The sequence below is a fragment of the Zea mays genome, chromosome 3 (assembly GCF_902167145.1).
Source record: "Zea mays cultivar B73 chromosome 3, Zm-B73-REFERENCE-NAM-5.0, whole genome shotgun sequence".
NCBI classification, from domain to species: domain Eukaryota; kingdom Viridiplantae; phylum Streptophyta; class Magnoliopsida; order Poales; family Poaceae; genus Zea; species Zea mays.
The window spans coordinates 194827583-194848051 of NC_050098.1; the positions used below are offsets into that span (position 1 = coordinate 194827583).

A 20469-nucleotide genomic window follows, 5' to 3' on the forward strand; every position below is an offset into this window, starting at 1 on the left:
AGCAAACAACACTCTCACCGACTACTAACACATTCACCAATTGATAAAAATTATGAAGTAAATAAGGAATAACAAGTTTGTTGTTAGTTTATAAAATAAAATGACAATATGCATTAGGTTTGGTCGGGTTTAAAAAACCCACGGGTTCACGGGTTTGGGTACTATAGGAACAAACCCGTACCCATAAACCCGCTGGGTATAGATTTATGCCCATTAACAAACCCATGAGTATGAAAATTGACCCAAACCCGTACCCTAATAGGTAAAAACTTATCGGGTTTCGGGTACCCATTGCCATCTCTAGTGTGAACTCAACGGGTGTGTCGTGGAGGACTCATAATTTTTCCTCTGATTTCTCGGGTTTAAATATAGATGGTCAAACGGGCTGGCACGGCCCGACCCGGCACGGCCCGTCGCCGGCACGGCCCGACGGCGGCACGGCCCGCCAGGCCCGGGTAGCAAACCTTGCCGTGCCTAGATGGGCCGGCGTGCCGCTGCCACGGCCCAGGCACGGCCCATGAGTCTGTTAGTCGTGCCGGGCCGGCCCGGTGGCACTATGGCCCATCTGAGTATATTGTTAAATTTAGCAAAAAATGTGTAGTTGTGGGGGCTCAAACTCACAACCTAGTGCATAAGAGGCTTAAACGCATCCATCTAACCAGTGCAACTGCAGTTTTATTGTGTTATATGTTAAATTCTTATACTTAATATATGTAAACTATTATTTTTAAAATAAAAAATGTAACCGTGTCGTGCCCGTGCCAGCACTACGGGTCGAGATAGTGGCCCAGGCACGGCACTATAGCCGTGCCGTGCCAGGCACTGGCACTTTACTAACCGGACCGGGTCGTGCCTGGACCGTGCTTTTTCGTGCCGTGCCTGGACCGGCCCATCGTGTTAGTGCCAAATGGCCATCTATAGGTTGAAAGGTACGCACGCATTGGCAACAAGCTATTTTTTTACTAATTATTATTACATCTCGCAAACATGCACATCCATGGTCTTAGTCCTAGATCAGATCGTATCATGTTTGCCACTTCGCCTTACTACTGCATTAGTACCTTTTATTTATTTTATCTTCCACCAGGCCAAACAAAGCCTCTAGCAACGGTGCGAAACTGTCGGGGACACTCGCCAAGTCGCCATCGCCAGGACCAGCGCCCTTTCACACCGGAGAAACTTCAAACCGAAGCGTTTAGAGGATGATCTCATTCTCAGGTCCATGCGCTATCTCGTTTTATTAGGCTTTGTGTTCTATATGGAACATTTTTTTTTTGACGAGAGGAGGACCCCATTTCTATTATTGTCATAACAGAAATACAAAGTGGTTCAGATAGTTTCCACACTACCAACGCAAAATAACAGGAAGAACCCGCAAACAGAAGCGCTGACGAGCCAATCCGCTTCGGATGACTCAGAACAGCCGGGTCCCCTACCAGGCAACATGCCAACCGACGAGTTTAGAGTTTTACATCACACAAGTACCAGACCATACGACATAACAGACGGCAGCAAAATAGAGCGAGTTCCTGACAAAGCTAACACCAGGCGAGCAGTCACGTCATGACTCAACGCCCGTGTGGCTGCAGCATCCCTTCCATCTCATCGCCCGACCCGAGGATCCGATTTCCTCTAGCACTTGCAGCACGCACCAGCATCTTGGCGCCCTCTTGCAGAAGGTCCTGGAGCTCTTTCTTGCTAAGCCCTGCCCAAGAAGACACAAGAGCACCCGCATGGCATATGATCTCATTAGGAGAATTTACAAGCACATGATCAAAACACATTTTATTTCTGGCTTTCCAGATAGCCCAACAAATTGCTGAAATCAGAATAACATGAACAGCATTGTCACAGTTGAGGTGTTTTCGAAGCCACCTATAGCAAGACTCCACGTTGTTTGGAATATGATGAGTATCCAGACATTTCGCCACAGTTCCCCAGATCACTCTAGCAATAGGGCAAGTGAAAAAGAGATGCTCAATGTTTTCAGCATGAGGGCAGAAACAGCATGAAGGGTCCCCAGACCACTTCCTCCTAATCAAATTATCCTTAGTCAACAACCTGTTATTCTCTAGGAACCACATAAAAATTTTAATTTTCGGAGGGACCTTGCTTTTCCAAATGTGCTTTTTGCCAAGATCAGAGATGTTGTTTGATAAACTGTTATACATTGATTTAACGGTAAAGGTTTTCTTCCCTCCCCATTTCCACTGAACAGTGTCAGGAGAATCTTGAAACTCGAAGTTCTCACAATCACCGCAAATTGATATCCATCGAATCTCATTTTCATTATTTAGCCATCTTCTGAAGGACAATTGCCAATTTTTTATTCTTGCATCTTTAACTAGAATAAACTTGTCATCACAAATCTCATATAATTCAGGATCAATTGTACATAAAGGCCTCTCATTTACCCAGCTGTCTAGCCAGAATCTGGACTTATCTCCACACTTAGTTGTGATTTGTCTGCCTTTCAGGTAGAAAGCTCTGATTTTCATCAAGTCTTTCCATACAGGGGAGTCAGAGTTTCTCACTTTTATATTGTATAAGTCTTTTCCATGAAAGTATTTCTTGACAATTATCTTTTGCCAAAGACTCGATTCATTTTCAATCTTCCACCACCATTTACAAAGAAGGCTTATGTTTAAAGCTTCAAGATTTTTAATGCCCAAACCTCCATTTTTCTTTGTGTGACAAACTTTGTTCCAATTTACCAAGTGATACTTTTTTTTTCTCCACCACCTTGCCAAAGAAATCTTCTTCTTTTGGCATCTAGCTTTTTAATAGTAGTTTTTGGAAGAAGATACATGGACATATGATAAATAGGTGAATTAGTCAAGCAAGCATCAATAAGGGTAATTCTCCCAGCCATGGATAGGCAATTTCCTTTCCATGTTTCAAGTCTCTTATCAAATTTTTCTTCAAGCCCAATCCAGTCTGCAATGCGAAGTCTATTGGGGCTCACAGGGACACCTAAGTATTTCATAGGCAAAGTACCAATCTGGCATTTGAAAAGATCAGCAAAATTTGTTGTTGTTTCCTCATCACCATTTATTACAAAAATCTCACTCTTGAGAAAGTTTATTTTCAAACCAGACATCAGCTCATACATATATAGGAGCAATTTCAGATTTCTAGCTTTTTCAAAGTCATCTCCAATACAAATGATAGTGTCATCAGCATATTGTAAAATTATGAGACCATTAGGGATAATGTGACTGCATAAACCAGTAATAGCATTATTCTCTTGTGCCTTAATAAGGATTCTAGCCAAACTGTCAGCAACAAAGTTAAAGAGAATAGGTGATAGAGGGTCACCCTGTCTCACTCCCTTATGACTTTTAATATAATTACCAACTTTGTCATTGATCTTAACTCTGACAGTGCCATCATTGACAACTTTCTCCATCCAATTCATCCATTTTTCACAGAAACCTCTTTTCTCTAAACAGTGAAACATAAAGTTCCAATTGACTTTATCATAAGCTTTCTCAAAATCTAGCTTTAAAAAGATCCCTGTTTCATTTTTCCTCTTAGTTTCATGCATAACCTCATGGAGTGTCACAATTCCACTCATGATGCTCCGACCTTTTAAAAAAGCAGTCTGATGTTCATTTATAAGTTTCTGGGCAAAAGGTTCCATTCTATTAGTGAGCACCTTAGTGATAAGTTTGTATAGGCAGTTCAGGAGGCATATAGGTCTGAATTGTTGAATCTTTGCAGCATCTCTGATTTTTGGAATGAGAGTTATAATTCCATAATTTAGACGGCTCACATTCAGTTTTCCTTCATGAAGGTCCTGAAACATCTGCATAACATCTTCTTTTATAGTATCCCAACAGCTTTGATAGAATTCAGTTGGAATGCCGTCGGGACCAGCAGCTTTGTTTTTTTCCATTTGAAATAAGGCTTGAGTAATCTCTTTCATTGTAAAAAACTCACACAGTGTGCGATTCTCACTGTCAGAAATATGCTCAGCATTGTTCCAAATGGAGTCATCCACCTAGAAGAGGTTTCCAGGTGCTGGGCCAAAGAGATCAGCATAATAATTAGTAGCATGTTCAAGCATATGTTCTCCTTCAATCCTTGTACCATTGTCTTCAAAGAAGAGGATATCATTTTTCTTTTTTCTTCCACTTGCAATTCTATGAAAAAACTCATTATTTCCATCTCCTTTTAACAACCATTTTTCATGTGATCTTTGTTTCCAATAAGTTTCTTCTTCTATAATCATATCTAAATTTTCTCCCAAAAGAGACATTTTCAATTCCAGTTGGTAAGTATTTAATCCATATTGTTCTTCAAGCTTTTCCAAGTTACCAAGATCAACTTGAATCTGGGCTTTTCTCTTCTTTTTCTGCCCCTTCATGTTCCAATCCCAACCTTTCAGATATTGTTTACATAGTTTTAGTTTTTGCTGAATTTTATCAAGAGCACTCTTGGCTTTGCAAGGTTTACTCCAAATATTGTCAACAATCTTTTTAAAATCAGGATGACTCAGCCAACCCTTTTCAAACTTAAAGGAGTGTTGAGTATGGACTAGTTCAGGACCAGTCACTAACATAAGAGGATTGTGGTCCGAGAGTTCTCTGGGAAACTTCTTGATCTTAGCTAGAGGAAAGATAATCTCCCAGGCCTTGCTGATAAGAATTCTATCCAGTTTCACAAGTGTTGGATCACTCTGGTTATTGGACCAGGTGAATCCACCTCCAAACATATGTACCTCATGTAGTTCATGGTATTGAATAAGGTCATTGAAAGCATCAGTATGTTTATGAACAGGTCCCATTTTATTCTTTTCGTGAGAATACCGAATAATGTTAAAATCTCCACCGACAACAAATGGTTCATTGTTTTTTGTGCAGAAATGAGATAACTCTTGAAGAAAACTCAACTTATCTCTTTCATGAGCAGGACCATAAACAACGATTATATTCCATTTGAACATATGGATTTTATCCCAGAGATCTAATTGCAGCATATGTTTTCCTTGAAGGAAGGCCCCAACGTCAAACTGGATGGTTCTAACACCAATTAGAATTCCACCGGATTTCCCAGTAGATGGGGACCACTTCCAAAAAAAATCACCATTAGGGTCAAACTTTTTAAGAACATTCTCGTTAATCTCTTCGGTCATAGTCTCCATCAGACCAACAAAGGCAAGTTTATGTTGTGTTATTAAACTTCTTAAGTACGTAGATAAACCTTTTTTCCCAAGGCCTCTACAGTTCCAAAACAATCTGTTCATTGGATGTCTATTCATTTTACACCCTTGTTGGTTTTTTTTTCATTTGTGGCAGGGATTTTCCCAGCACCTTTGGTTTTCTTTCTATTTGGTTCAGGATTTTCCTGACCTTTTCCAATAGGAGATATTTTAATGCCAAGTCTTTTCTCTCTTTTTTTCTTTCTAGATTGGACAATAGTGAAGTCGTCTGATTCAGACCCTTCCTCATTACATAAGAAATCAGAGTTGCTGCCATGATCATCTTGCATATAGGCTGCAACCTCTTTACCCTTGTCTTTTTCTAGCTCTATTTTTTTGAGCTAGACATTCATTTGCTATTTCCATTTCCTTGACTAAATCAATACTCTCTAAATTGTCATCTCTTATTTTGATACCAGCCTTAAATGCTAAGTCAGCAATATCATTAAGAGAAGAAAAATCAACTTTTTGCCGGGTTGCATAAAATTTACCTTCCAAATTCCTTTTAGCAGCTATTCTTCTGTTCTTCTCCTCGATTCTGATTCCTGCGTCCTTCTTAAGTCTTTCACTAACCCTTCTATCTTCTTTTTTAGTACACATCTTTTCTTCAGCATGCTTTTTGTTTTTAGGATTCATCATATCCTTCTCAGCTTCTTCTTTCTGATCAACCTCTTCTTGTGATCCAAGCATGATCCCACTATCCTGAGTGCTTACCAGAATTTCATTCTTTTCTTCTTCATCTTTAAATTCATCCACTATTTCTTCAATGACCATGTTGCCCTTTTTTGTGGTTTCTTTTTTATCATAAGTTGCCCTCTCATTTGCATCTTCATCCTTTTCACCAGTATCCCATTTTTTATGTGTATCATACATTCCAATGTTCATACCTGCAGCAAACAATTCCTCCCCTAAAAGGTCACTTGTATCCTCTTCTTCACTGTCTGTAATTTGAACTCTTCCTTCTTTAGTCAAATTCTCTTCAGTTGAAATATCTTGGATGATATCTTTTCCTTTATTCAGATTCCACATGTTTTTCTCAGCTGGTGGAGCAGGGGGAGCCTTCATATATCTATGCTGCATGGGCTGGTCATTTTTTCCTTTTTGCTGATTATTGTTATACCCTTCTTGAGTCTTGCCTTTGTTTTTCCCTTCACTCCAGGGGTTTCCTTCAAACTTTGTTCTCTTAGCATTATTCTGATCTTGATCATCAATTTTGATGCCACTACCACGATTGTCATGGGGGTCCTCTTCCTGAATTTCCCTTTCAAAGTGAAAATCATATATAAAGAGACCCAAGGAACTCTCAACTGTGCATGGAACAATACTGACATCTCTGCAGGCAATCCTTACCCTTACATATTCATTTCTCACACGGGTTTTTTCATCAATTTCAACTACCTTTCCCACTAATCCACCCACTTTAGCAATGGTTTTGATAGATCTCTGCTCAATTGGGATACCTCTGATTCTAAACCAACCTCTTTGTAAACAGCTTTTGGCACTGACAACTGGAGACCAAGGATCGATGGTTATTTGCGCTTTTGCCGTTCGCATCCCCAGTGGCCTAAAGTATCCCAGGTCTTTAATCATTTTAGGGTCTGGAAACCTCATTAAAAACTTGTTTTCACCAATGGATCTGGCAGTCCACCTCCAAATGTTTTTTCCAACTAGATTTACAAACTCCTGCTCAATCTGTTTTTCCCCAACTGTCCCTTGAACCACAGAGATCACCGCAGTACTAGACCGCTCCCTTATCATTCTAGTATCAATGCTTTCCTCAATATAAAAAAAACTTTGATCTTCAACTTGAGCCGCACACAACTCAGGACCCAGATTCCAGGGTAAACATTTTTTACAATAAAAAACAGTATGATCATCACCACCACATGTTTCACATGAAAAACGATGGCGACAATCTCTCGTCAAGTGATTTTTTAGATGACAGAAATCACATGGAGGCCTATCAACAGCGGGTTTCCGAGGTACCTCTTTTTTGATATTCTCTTCTTTAAAATCCTCATCCTCAGCAACATGCCTCCAATCTATTCCGCTTTTTCCTTCGGGCCTTTTTCTCTGCTGTTCCCAAGGGTTCTGCTGATGGGGTTCTTCTCCCTTCATCTTCTCTTCATCTGTCGGGTCAGCTTCCTGTCTGTGAGCGCTTGATGAGCCTTCTTCCACCCTTCTCCACACATTCTCCCGCGCCGATCTGCGACCAGTACCTCGAGAGGCAACACCTCCCCGCCTCCCGGCTCCTCTAGGTTGCATCTTCACCACCGTGGTGGGCGCGCGGGGGTTTTTTACCACACTTGCAAAGGATCTTCGCGGTTTCCCCCAGAAATGGCCGACGAAGCGGCTGAGATGTGAGAGAGTGGGAGACTTAGGGTTTGTCTCACTCGTATGAAGGGGCTGGGCACCTTTTGCCAACTCGGGTGGGTGATGCGAATTAAAGTGACCTGGTTCAGGTTTTTTTGCTTCACCCCCCCTGTATTTCCCAGAAATCACCTCAACTCTATTTTTACTTTTTTTTCTAGGTGGTGTTAACCACGCAGGAACGTATACTCCAGGTTCCTTCTCTCTGATATCTCTGCACTTAATATCCCTGGTAGGTACCCAATCAGACCATTTCAGTTCAATCGGTAGGTGTTTGATTTTGAAATTCTTCCAGACCTCCTTACCCTGATTCAGGGTTTTTCTTCCTTTCTGATTTTCAATTTCGCACCAAATTGGTTCTCTGGGATCGGTTATTTGTGGATCCATGAACAAATGAACACGAGGAAAATATTGGTGAGGATCAAACCCACCGAGCACAAGACAAAACTAAAAATAAAGCGAGAACAAACAAATCGGATGGGGAATCAGAGCTCCCGGGTCACGACACAATCAACAGACTCCGAATGAAGAGAGACGGGAGCGAATCAAACACAAGAGAATAATCACACATCGACAAGGATCCCAGAGTGCTGGTACCTTTTACGATGCCGCAATGGTGACGACGAAGCTATCTTCCGCGTACCTATCCTCGAGAAGCTTCGAAGGGAACTCGGATGGCCTCCACCTCCATAGTCCGCTGTCCGCTCTTAGTAGTGCTGCGGCTGCTCACGCAGTCGTCGCCGGGGACGGAGAGATGCGGGTTGTAGAGAGTGCAGGTCGCCACCCTAGACTTACAGCCTCGACGAGCGAAGCCCGCCGCGCCGCGCCGCGCCGCGCCTTCCCCCGCCTCGCTGGTGTGGTGGTGTGGTTGCTTTAGTTAGGCGGCAGACAGGTCCCAACACAAGCACATGGCGAAAAAAAACCTCTATCTATATGGAACATAGACTGTGAGATGTTTGTTTAAAGACTTTGCTCTATCTCGTTGTAAATGCAACTTTGTACGGGCTCCAACTCGACTCTCGCCACGTATATACATTGTCTTGTAAAACGAATACTTGTACAGCTGCATTGAATTTTTTTTTCCCTTCGCACCCATCGCCCACTCCCAGGCCCAGCACCGGCAACGTGCTCGGACGGTCGGACCCAGCGGCCATCGGCCTCAGCCCGGCGTCAGCCTGCCAAGTCAAGTCGTCTCGCTCACCACCTTCCTCGCATAAACCGCGCACAGGGTAATCGTAGAGTCCCAAGGTCTAGTCAGCGCGGCCATCTATCCTCCACCTCTCCACATTTGCAGTGTGAGTTTTCTTGATTCCCTTCATCCTTTTGTTGCTTCGTCACTAAGGACGCTACACCAGTTCATCACTCGCTACTTGTCCACTAGTCCAGTCTCGGATATCTCAGCTCGGACGCCTACCGATCTGTCCGTTTCCTACAGCCGCTCCCCAAAAATTCCAACTGATTCCTCCGCCTCTTCCGAGTTCCCCAGAATCCCCAGTTTGATGCTGCCTCTGGCCCCCTGCCCACCGATTGGATCTTGGTCGATTTCTCCGTTCTTCAGATCCTGTGCGCATCCGCTCTAGGTAGTGGCCCTTTGCTCGGCTCCCTTCCTCCTCCTTCGCCCATGCTCGGATCTTTCAATCTGCGCCGGTTTTGAGTTCTTGCCCCTGCTAGCTGCCGGCCGTCAAAGGCTAGAGCTTTAATTTCCTGGCAAAGATTGGGGATTCCTGCTCGCGAGGATGGAATTCGTGGCGTCCATTGTCGACACGGTGTTCCGGCCGCTCAAGGACTACTTCGCGCGGACCGTCGGCTACGTCATGTCCTGCGGCGACTACATCGACGCGATGGGCAACGAGATGAACGAGCTCAAGAGCAAGCGCGACGACGTCAAGCGCATGGTCGACGCCGCCGAGCGCCAGGGCATGGAGGCCACCAGCCAGGTCAAGTGGTGGCTAGAGTGCGTCGCCCTGCTCGAGGACGCCGCCGCGCGGATCGTCGACGAGTACCAGGCGCGCCTGCAGCTCCCTCCCGACCAGCCCCCCGGCTACAAGGCCACCTACCACCTCAGCAAGAAGGCCGACGAGGCTCGCGAAGAGGCCGCGGGCCTCAAGGACAAGGCCGACTTCCACAAGGTCGCCGACGAACTCGTCCAGGTCCGCTTCGAGGAGATGCCGAGCGCGCCGGTCCTCGGCAGGGACGCGCTACTCCACGAGCTCCACGCCTGCGTCCGGGACGGCGACGTGGGCATCGTTGGCATCTACGGCATGGCGGGGGTCGGCAAGACCGCGCTGCTCAACAAGTTCAACAACGACTTCCTCATCAACTCCCACGACGTCAATGTCGCCATCTACATCGAGGTCGGCAAGGACTTCGATCTCAACGACATCCAGAGGATCATCGGCGACCGGCTCGGCGTGTCATGGGAGAACCGGACGCTCAAGGAGCGCGCCGGTGTGCTCTACAGAGTGCTCAGCAAGATGAACTTCGTGCTGCTGCTGGACGACGTTTGGGAGCCACTCAATTTCCGGATGCTTGGCATCCCGGTGCCCAAGCACAACTCCCAGAGCAAGATCGTCTTGACGACCAGGATCGAGGATGTGTGCGACCGCATGGACGTCCGCCGCAAGCTCAAGATGGAGTGCCTTCCCTGGGAGCCCTCGTGGGAGCTCTTCCGTGAGAAGGTTGGCGACCACCTGATGAGCGCTAGCCCTGAGATCCGGCACCAAGCGCAGGCGCTGGCCATGAAGTGCGGCGGGCTGCCCCTCGCTATCATCACTGTTGGCCGGGCGATGGCCAGCAAGCGCACTGCAAAAGAGTGGAAGCACGCCATCACTGTGCTAAAGATTGCCCCATGGCAGCTCCTTGGCATGGAGTTTGATGTTCTTGAGCCTCTCAAGAAGAGTTATGATAACCTGCCCAGTGACAAGTTAAGGCTCTGCCTGCTATATTGCTCATTGTTCCCAGAGGAGTTCTCTATTTCCAAGGATTGGATCATAGGCTACTGCATCGGTGAAGGTTTCATAGACGACTTGTATACTGAGATGGATGAAATATACAACAAGGGGCATGACCTTCTTGGTGATCTCAAGATTGCCTCTTTGCTGGAGAAAGGTGAAGATGAGGATCATATCAAGATGCACCCTATGGTTCGTGCCATGGCTCTGTGGATTGCATCAGATTTCGGCACCAAGGAGACCAAATGGCTTGTCCGTGCTGGAGTTGGGCTGAAGGAGGCACCAGGCGCAGAGAAATGGAACGATGCTGAGCGGATTTCTTTCATGCGGAACAACATTCTTGAGTTGTATGAGAGGCCTAACTGCCCCTTACTGAAGACATTGATGCTGCAAGGAAATCCTGGGCTGGACAAGATATGTGATGGATTCTTCCAATACATGCCATCTCTCAGAGTGTTAGATCTGTCTCATACCTCTATCAGCGAATTGCCTTCAGGGATCAGTTCATTGGTTGAGTTGCAGTACCTGGATTTGTATAACACAAACATCAGGTCACTTCCAAGGGAGCTAGGATCTCTATCGACTCTGCGGTTCTTGCTTCTCTCGCATATGCCGCTGGAAACGATCCCAGGTGGTGTTATATGCAGCCTCACAATGCTGCAAGTTCTGTACATGGACCTCAGCTATGGAGATTGGAAGGTTGGTGCAAGTGGGAATGGTGTTGATTTTCAGGAGCTTGAGAGCCTGCGTAGGCTCAAGGCGCTGGACATCACAATACAATCTGTTGAGGCTCTGGAGCGGCTGTCACGGTCATATCGCCTCGCTGGTTCCACAAGAAACCTACTGATAAAGACATGCTCGAGCCTGACAAAGATAGAGCTTCCTTCCAGCAACCTGTGGAAGAACATGACTAACCTGAAGAGGGTGTGGATTGTCAGCTGCGGCAACTTAGCTGAGGTAATCATCGATAGCAGCAAAGAAGCTGTGAATAGCAATGCGCTTCCCCGTTCCATCTTGCAAGCTCGGGCGGAACTTGTCGACGAAGAGCAGCCTATCCTTCCAACCCTGCACGATATCATCCTTCAGGGACTGTACAAGGTAAAGATCGTCTACAAAGGCGGGTGTGTACAGAATCTAGCATCACTGTTCATCTGGTATTGCCATGGGCTGGAAGAGCTGATTACTGTTAGTGAAGAACAAGACATGGCGGCAAGCGGTGGCGGAGGACAAGGTTCGGCAGCGTTTAGAGTCATCACACCCTTCCCCAACCTCAAGGAACTGTACCTCCATGGCTTGGCAAAGTTCAGGAGGCTCAGCAGCAGCACATGTACACTGCACTTCCCCGCGCTGGAGAGCCTGAAAGTTATCGAGTGCCCGAATTTGAAGAAGCTGAAACTCTCAGCTGGGGGACTCAACGTGATACAATGCAACAGGGAATGGTGGGATGGGCTTGAGTGGGATGATGAGGAAGTCAAAGCTTCTTATGAGCCATTGTTCCGCCCATTGCACTGAACTCAGTTTTGGTTGCTAGAGATTCTTCTGTTATTTTAGAGGTTGCTCTTCCCCGTGCATGCAGTAGATCGCGTGAATTCAGAGATGGCCAGTCTGCACTCTGCAGTGGGTGTGATTGTTTGTATTGTCCATCTTGCAAGTACAAGTTGGGCGATTCTTTCTTTTTTACCCAGCTCGTGTTCTATAGAAAGACCAGTCAGCATGTGTGGCAGCCAGGAAACTGGCAGATGTAACTGTCGAAATCTCCTGAACAGAATGGCTGGTGGATACCGGTACAACCATTTTCTCTAATTCTCCGTTTCTGCTCTCTGTGAGAAATAAGTTGAGGGTGTCATTGCTTTTCCTGGTACGAGCTGAACACATACCATTCTTTGTTCATAGGTCAGAAATTCAGAACATTGATAGCAGCTTCCTTCTGCATGAGTGTTGTGAAGAAACAGGGAAGGTCCCCATCTGAGCAAGCCCAAAAAGCTAAGGTAGGCTGGTATTTAATCCCCAAAGACCAAAGTCCTGAGTAGGACAAAACTAGGCTCTCAGCACAGCAAAATCCATCAAACAAACAAAGCAAAAAATAACTGGCCACCCATAGTCCCGAATTCAACAGATAAGGTTTGACCGTTTGACCTCTTTAAAAGAAACGCTTGTTTGGTTGGTCTGTAAGGATCAGAGAACCCTAATTTGTGTCCATCAGCATTTTATGATCCGTCCTCTTAGTTTTTTTTTGGATGGTGGCCAGGTACTATTTCGTAGTTCAGTAATATCTCTATCCCACAAAATATAATTTTAGATCCAATTAATACCAAACTATCTTAATTTAACTGAATTTATAAGAATTTCCTAAAAAAACATAGAGAATGGTATCAACATGGTGCACAATTAAAATATATTTCATAATAAGTCTAACATTTTGTTTAATATGACAAATATTAGTATATTTTATTTAAATAAATTAGATCAAACTTTACATAGGCTGAGCTAATACTCTTCGACGTTTTTTTTTTTTTGCAAAACCCTGTTCTGACACAGATTTTGAAATTTCCGTTGAAGTTTTGATCTTTTTGACTTGATCTCTTGTGGATAGCTTCAATATGGAGTTAGATAGGGTCTCCACCAAGTCTCACAATTTGGAAGTTGATTTGAATCAATTTTGAAAGTTTTGGAGAAAGTTCGCGATTGTCTGTGCATATCGGACCATCCATTAGGTGGGATATGGCGTTCGGTATGGTAGGTGGTCCGATAGAGTGTATGATATGCACTGATCTTCGTACTCGTACCATACTGTCTGTGTAATCTGGGTTGCAGTACGGTATGCACTAAGGGCTTTCGGTTTGGAGAGAATTAAAGACGATTGGATTATATTAAATCCTTTTTCTAGGTTAAAATTAAATAGAAAATGATTTAATCACCTTTAGGCCTGTTCGGATGTGGATCAATCCCAGCTGGTTTCAATCCGGTTTCTCTTTAAAAAAAATACGGTTCAGTTAGCCCACTTCTTCAAACATTTTCAGTTAGACCACTACTCCAGACTTCATGAAACCTTCTCACCATGGTCTAGAATCGAGCCACTTATCTACACTCGTGGAACTAATCCAGCCTGATTCTATAGGAGTGCATACAGAGGAGAGGGTTGGCCCATGTGTTTTATAAAATTGGCTACAAGTTTACTGCTTATAGAAAGTAGATATCCATAGCTTGATCCCTTCTTGGATAGGAATTAATCTGTAGTAACCAAACATGCCCTTAGTCCGAAACGATTTCATGGGAATTGTTTCAACTGGAATGATAAGTTTATATTTATATTAATATTGATTAGCTGGAATAGTTTCTAGTTCCAATCCAAACTAAATGAACGGGACGTTAATCTCCTCCGTTGCAATCGATCTGGGCGTTCGACCTACGCCAACACGAAGAAGAGGTTTGAGCGAGTCTTTATCCAAATCGACCGTAGGGTCGCTGCACTTGTAGTGTTCACTTTCTAGCCGCCTCACTCGCGAGTCGGCACCCCACTGAGTACTGGGGATCGAGGAAATTGAATCTATTTCTATTAAATTTAATTTTGATTAGAAAGAGATTTAATCTCTCCCTAAACCCCTTAAATCCACTCCTAACCGAATCAACTGGGCTACAAGATAAGCTGATTGTAACAGTACTTTCTTCTAAATGTAAGCCATTCTCAAACGAAAGCAATTTTTTTCTTAATAGGAAACTTTATTTAGGACGCTACGCTTTCTGAAAGTAAACATTGGGCTGCTGCACTGCATCCTACACGAACACGAGGCGTGTCCATGTGACATCAAAGCATATGGTGACCTTCCTTTCGGCACCCACACGAAGAACACCGGCTACTGCGTCAACCGTAGTTGAGCCGGAATATGTCGTTCTGCACGAAGAAACTCCCCTGCTCGTTGGGCACCAGCTGAAACATCTGCACTCCAAGATCGAATAACAGCACTATACTATTCAGACCACCAACTCGGAAACAAAACATACAAAGGCCTACTGCCGAGCCGAGATGGCATGTGTACGCCTAGCTACCTGGCTGAACCTCAGCTGGTGCTCCTCGCCGGCGAGCTGGAGGGTGCCGCTGACGAACACCAGGACGCTGCCGGGGAAAGACGGCGAGGGCTGGCTGTCGAGCGTGCACACGGCGTGCCGGCATTGCTCCAGGGGCAGCTGCGCCAGCTTCCGGCCGATCTCCTCGGCGCCTGCGACGGCGTGGCCCTCGAAGGAGAGCATGGAAGTCTGGCCGTAGAGCACGGCCAGCGCGGCGCGGCTGGCGTCGAACGTGCGGTAGTAGTAGTCCACGAAGGCCCGCGCCACCGCGTCGCAGTCGCCCGCGCCCGCGCTGCCGCTGTTGCCCTGGCCGTCCATTGATTGTCTGCCGGCTTCGATCGGTCGGTTGGTTGTGGTGCCTGGTGGTGGTGTTCTCGTGTCGTGCTCCGGGCAGGCGGGCACCTCGCTCGCTTGGGGCGGGTATTTGTAAGCGCGGCTGCGGTGTTGCGCGCGTTCGTGTGCAGATGGAAAGAAGGAGCTTTGCTCTTTTTTGCGTTGGCGTAGGCCGAACGCCCAGATCGGGATGTGGTGGTGGGCGTGCGTCGGTGCGTGGCGGTGGCGCCACATATGGGGCTCTGATTTCTGAACAAGCTTGGGGCTGGAAACGACGAGCAGCAAGAGGCAACTAAACCCGTGTATCTTTATTTGCATCACCTATTGTTTTATTGAAGTTCATTTTGTTCCCCCACTTTGTTTTATGGAATTAACCGTAACCGTCTTCGGAAGATGCACGCAAGGAATCTGTCCATAGCCGACGGCCCAGCCCAGGTAGCGTCAAACACGAATTGCGTGATAAAGAAAGATCACGTGTTCACACCAGATACAGGGTGTACATGATCCGGCCATACCAGTACACCACCAGATAGAGTGAGCTGTGAAGCCACACTCTAGTGATGGATTGTAATCGAACACGATCCTGTTCTGCCCTGCACGATTGCGAAACTGGAAGCTAGAGAAGTCCGCTGTTTTTCGGCAACCGGCAGGATCCGACGCTTCTTTCGGTGACAAATAGCAGTGGGCTTTTTGTATCTTGGGCTTTATGGAGGATTAGGGTTGCAGATGGATTTATTTAGAGGAGTTGTGTGCTTTATATACTTAGTATTTAGGAAGGCTATATTGAAATATGCCTAAAATTCTATGAATCTATTGTGCTTCTATTATATTTCGTTTTTCCGGCTAGTTCGGTATTTTAGGTCTACAACCGAAATCACTTTGGTTCTTCTGGTTTTCTGAAACATAGAATCGAAATTTCTAATTTGTTAATTCGGTTTCAATTAATTTGGTTCTTTTTTTTTTTGCTGAGGCGGCGAGGCCTAACTCCAGCGCCGCCCCGCCGCACGTCCGGCTTGCCCTGTCGTGCCGCAAGACGACCCGACCCTGCTCCTGGAAGCTGGGCCGCTGCGCACATCTAAGCTGGGCTACGCCACCGTGTCGCGTGCTTGAGGCGCGAAACCAGTGTTGTGTCGTGCGTCTGTGCTTCGCCCACACCGCCACACAACAAAGTTGGCATGCTCCAGGAGATTGTCAAACCTCAAGTATATAATGCATTGACCGGATGTCGTGGGGCGGCGGCGACGCGACACGGCCTCGAAATGGTGGTTTGGGGGCGTGACCTCGACGTGGTGGACTGGCGGGTCGTGCGGAAGCACGGCGGCAACCTAGTCGAGCGGCGGTGGTGTGGCCTGGGCGTGCTGGGGAGCCTCAATGCAGTTGGGCAGCGCTGAACATCTTGTTTTCAAGATTGAGATGCAGAAAGAAATGGCGCGATTTGAACTAGGGGTAAAAAGTATGTTGACGTCGTTAAAATTCGATAAAGTAGTAATATGATTTGTAAACTTTGGAAAATGAAAATTGCGTTTTATCTGTAATACAACGTTTGAGAATGGCATAGTAGCAAGACTATTTTGATGATGGCATTCGAGCGAAGTCTATGTTTAATAATTTATTCCCCAAATGTTCTATTTTCTACCGTCCTACTCCTACCTTAGACACCATTTCGTACTGCCTGTGGTACCAAACCTTTTCCTGCTGCTATAGCAAATTTAATGTGTGTATGACATACTCGTATGGTACTAACCATTTTGCTAATGCTATAGATATATGAAGCGTCAAGACTGACCATGCATTTTGTTACATGGACATCTAGCGGACAGAGCATGCCATCATTGAGCAACAACCTTCTGGATCGAGACAACAAAAACAACAATAAGCATTTTTGTCTCATAGTAGCCTATAGTTAAAAATCTAACAAAAACCACAAGTCAAGGTTTAGACACATGGATAGCTATTTTTAATGCATTCGTACTCAAAGCTAAATCTTTTGTTATATTAAATCTCTAAGTTTATTGGCATGCTCCAGGGGATTGTCAAACCTGAAGTATATAATGCATTGACCGGATGTCGTGGGGTGGCGGCGGCGCGACACGGCCTCGAAGTGGTGGTTTGGGGGCCTGGCCTTGACGTGGTGGACTGGCGGGTCGTGCGGAAGCACGGCGGCAACCTAGTCGAGCACTCGAGCGGCGGTGGTGTGGCCTGGACATGCTGGGGAGGCTCAATGACGTGATTTGAACTAGGGGTAAAAAGTATGTTGACGTCGCTAAAATTCGATAAAATAGTAATATGATTTGTAAACTCTGGAAAATGGAAATTGCATTTTGTCTGTAATGCGACGTTTGAGAATGGCAAACTAACAAAGACTATTTTGATGATGGCATTCGAGCGAAGTCCATGTTTAATAATTTATTCCCCAAATGTTCTATTTTCTACAGTCCTACTCCTACCTTAGACACCATTCCGTACTGCCTGTGGTACCAAACCTTTTCCTGCTGCTATAGCAAATTTAATGTGTGTATGACATACTCGTATGGTACTAACCATTTTGCTAATGCTATAGATATATGAAGCATCAAGACTGACCATGCATTTTGTTACATGGACATCTAGCGGACAGAGCATGCCATCATTGAGCAACAACCTTCTGGATCGAGACAACAAAAACAACAATAAGCATTTTTGTCCCATAGTAGCCTATAGTTAAAAATCTAACAAAAACCACAAGTCAAGGTTTAGACACATGGATAGCTATTTTTAATGCATTCGTACTCAAAGCTAAATCTTTTGTTATATTAAATCTCTAAGTTTATTGGCATGCTCCAGGGGATTGTCAAACCTGAAGTATATAATGCATTGACCGGATGTCGTGGGGTGGTGGCGGCGCGACACGTCCTCGAAGTGGTGGTTTGGGGGCCTGGCCTTGACGTGGTGGACTGGCGGGTCGTGCGGAAGCACGGCGGCAACCTAGTCGAGCACTCGAGCGGCGGTGGTGTGGCCTGGACGTGCTGGGGAGGCTCAATGACGTGATTTGAACTAGGGGTAAAAAGTATGTCGACGTCGCTAAAATTCGATAAAGTAGTAATATGATTTGTAAACTCTGGAAAATGGAAATTGCATTTTGTCTGTAATGCAACGTTTGAGAATGGCAAACTAACAAAGACTATTTTGATGATGGCATTCGAGCGAAGTCCATGTTTAATAATTTATTCCCCAAATGTTCTATTTTCTACAGTCTTACTCCTACCTTAGACACCATTCCGTACTGCATGTGGTACCTGAAAGGGAATTAGGCTTACACCTAGCTCCTAATTGATTTTGGTGGTTGAATTGCCCAACACAAACAAATGGACTAACTAGTTTGCTCTAGTCTATAAGTTATACAGGTGTCAAAGGTTCACACTTAGCCAATAAAAAGACCAAGTATTGGGTTCAACAAAAGAGAGCAAGGGACAACCGAAGTGTGCCCTGGTCTGGCGCACCGGACTGTCCGGTGCACCACCGGACAGTGTCCGGTGCACCAGGGGACTTCACGCTGAACTCCTCACCTTCGGGAAAATTCAGAGGCGCTCTGCTATAATTCATCGGACTGTCCGGTGTACACCGGACAGTGTCCGGTGCCCCAAGGATGAGCGGCTCTGGAACTCGCCAGTCTCGGGAATTCGCTCCGCTATAATTCACCGGACTGTCCGGTGTACACCGGACTGTCCGGTGAGCCAGCGGAGCAACGACTACTTCGCGCCAACGGTCACCTGCAGGCGCATTTAATGCGCGCTAGAAGCGCGCAGAAGTCAGGCACGCGCGAGACGGTGCACCGGACAATCTATAGTACTTGTCCAGTGTACACCGGACAGCCAGGCGGGCCCAGAAGTCAGAAGCTCCAACGGTCGGAATCCAACGGCCTGGTGACGTGGCTGGCGCACCGGACATGTCCGGTGTGCACCGGACTGTCCGGTGCACCATACGAAAGTCAGCCACCACCAAACGGTTAGTTTGGTGGTTGGGGCTATAAATAACCCCAACCACCCCACATTCAAGTCATCCAAGTTTTCCCACTTCAACTACTTACAAGAGCTCTAGCATTCAATTCTAGACACACCCAAGTGATCAAATCCTCTCCAAACTCCACACAACGCCTTAGTGATTAGTGAGAGAGATTTGCTTGTGTTCTTTCGAGCTCTTGCACTTGGATTGCTTTCTTCTTTCTTTGGTTCTTCATTGCAATCAAACTCACTTGTAATTGAGGCAAGAGACACCAATCTTGTGGTGGTCCTTGTAGGAACTTTGTGTTCCAAGTGATTGAGAAGAAAAGCTCACTCGGTCCGAGGGACCGTTTGAGAGAGGGAAAGGGTTGAAAGAGACCCGGTCTTTGTGACCACCTCAACGGGGAGTAGGTTTGCGAGAACCGAACCTCGGTAAAACAAATCCACGTATCTCACTCCTTATTCGTTCATGATTTGTTTTGCACCCTCTCTCGCGGACTCGATTATATTTCTAACGCTAACCCGGTTATAGTTGTGATTATTTTTGAGAATTTCAGTTTCGCCCTATTCACCCCCCTCTAGGCGACTTTCAATTGGTATCAGAGCCCGGTGCTTCATTAGAGCCTAACCGCTCGAAGTGATGTCGGGAGATCACACCAAGAAGGAGATGGAGACCGACGAAAAGCCCACTACAAGCAACGAGAAAGCCCTATCGGGAGAATCCCGCAACAAGGAGAAGAGGAAGGAAAAGAAGAAGGAGAAGAAGACTTCTTCCCACAAGTCGCATCGGAGTGGCGACAAAATAAAGAAGATGAGGAAGGTGGTCTACTATGAGACCGACACTTCATCACCTTCTACCTCCGGCTCCGACGCGCCCTCCATAACTTCTAAGTGCCATGAGCGCAAGAAGTTTAGTAAGATCCCCTTACATTATCCTCGTACTTCTAGACATACTCCATTACTTTCCGTTCCATTAGGAAAACCGCCAACCTTTGACGGTGAAGATTATGCTAGGTGGAGTGATTTAATGAAATTTCATCTAACCTCACTCCACAAAAGTATATGGAATATTGTTGAGTTTGGAGCACAGGTACCATCCGTAGGGGATGAGGATTATGATGAGGACGAGGTGGCCCAAATCGAGCACTTCAACTCCCAAGCCACAACCATACTCCTTGCTTCTCTAAGTAGGGAGGAGTACAACAAGGTGCAAGGATTAAAGAGCGCAAAGGAAGTTTGGGACGTGCTCAAGACCGCGCACGAGGGTGATGAACTCACCAAGATCACCAAGCGGGAAACGATCGAGGGGGAGCTCGGTCGCTTCCATCTTCGCCAAGGAGAGGAGCCACAAGATATGTACAACCGGCTCAAGACCTTGGTGAATCAAGTGCGCAACCTCGGGAGCAAAAAGTGGGATGACCACGAGGTGGTTAAGGTTATTCTAAGATCTCTTATTTTCCTTAACCCTACTCAAGTACAATTAATTCGTGGTAATCCAAGATATACACTAATGACTCCCGAGGAAGTAATCGGGAATTTTGTGAGCTTTGAATTTATGATCAAGGGC

At 45.8% G+C, this 20469-nt stretch overlaps 3 protein-coding genes across 5 annotated transcripts; 1 reads left to right on the plus strand and 2 right to left on the minus strand.

The window, feature by feature from the left end:
- Window positions 1-1278: 1278 nt before the first annotated feature.
- LOC103651125 (uncharacterized) lies at window positions 1279-8567 on the minus strand. 3 transcript variants are annotated; one of them, XR_002268182.3, is made up of 2 exons: window positions 8171-8567; window positions 1279-1705 (listed from the first exon to the last, which is right to left on the minus strand). XR_002268182.3 is itself a non-coding variant. In XM_023302030.2 (2 exons), the coding sequence occupies exons 1-2, from the start codon at window positions 7958-7960 to the stop codon at window positions 1569-1571; spliced, it is 2403 nt and encodes an 800-aa protein (XP_023157798.2). In that variant the 5' UTR covers window positions 7961-8480; the 3' UTR covers window positions 1454-1568. The 3 variants fall into 3 exon arrangements, 2 of the variants coding, with proteins under 2 accessions (XP_023157798.2, XP_035822285.1); XM_023302030.2 differs by having other exon boundaries at window positions 1454-1705; window positions 5695-8480; XM_035966392.1 differs by lacking the exon at window positions 8171-8567 and adding an exon at window positions 7190-8156 and having other exon boundaries at window positions 1454-1705.
- A 146-nt stretch (window positions 8568-8713) lies between these two features.
- Window positions 8714-12691, plus strand: LOC103651126 (disease resistance protein RPS2). Its single transcript, XM_008676725.3, has 2 exons — window positions 8714-12308; window positions 12418-12691. The coding sequence occupies exon 1, from the start codon at window positions 9310-9312 to the stop codon at window positions 12034-12036; it is 2727 nt and encodes a 908-aa protein (XP_008674947.1). The 5' UTR covers window positions 8714-9309; the 3' UTR covers window positions 12037-12308; window positions 12418-12691.
- A 1371-nt stretch (window positions 12692-14062) lies between these two features.
- On the minus strand, window positions 14063-15200 carry LOC103651127 (nuclear transport factor 2B). The gene is made up of 2 exons (XM_008676726.4): window positions 14572-15200; window positions 14063-14461 (listed from the first exon to the last, which is right to left on the minus strand). The coding sequence occupies exons 1-2, from the start codon at window positions 15154-15156 to the stop codon at window positions 14387-14389; spliced, it is 660 nt and encodes a 219-aa protein (XP_008674948.2). The 5' UTR covers window positions 15157-15200; the 3' UTR covers window positions 14063-14386.
- Between the last annotated feature and the right edge of the window lie 5269 nt (window positions 15201-20469).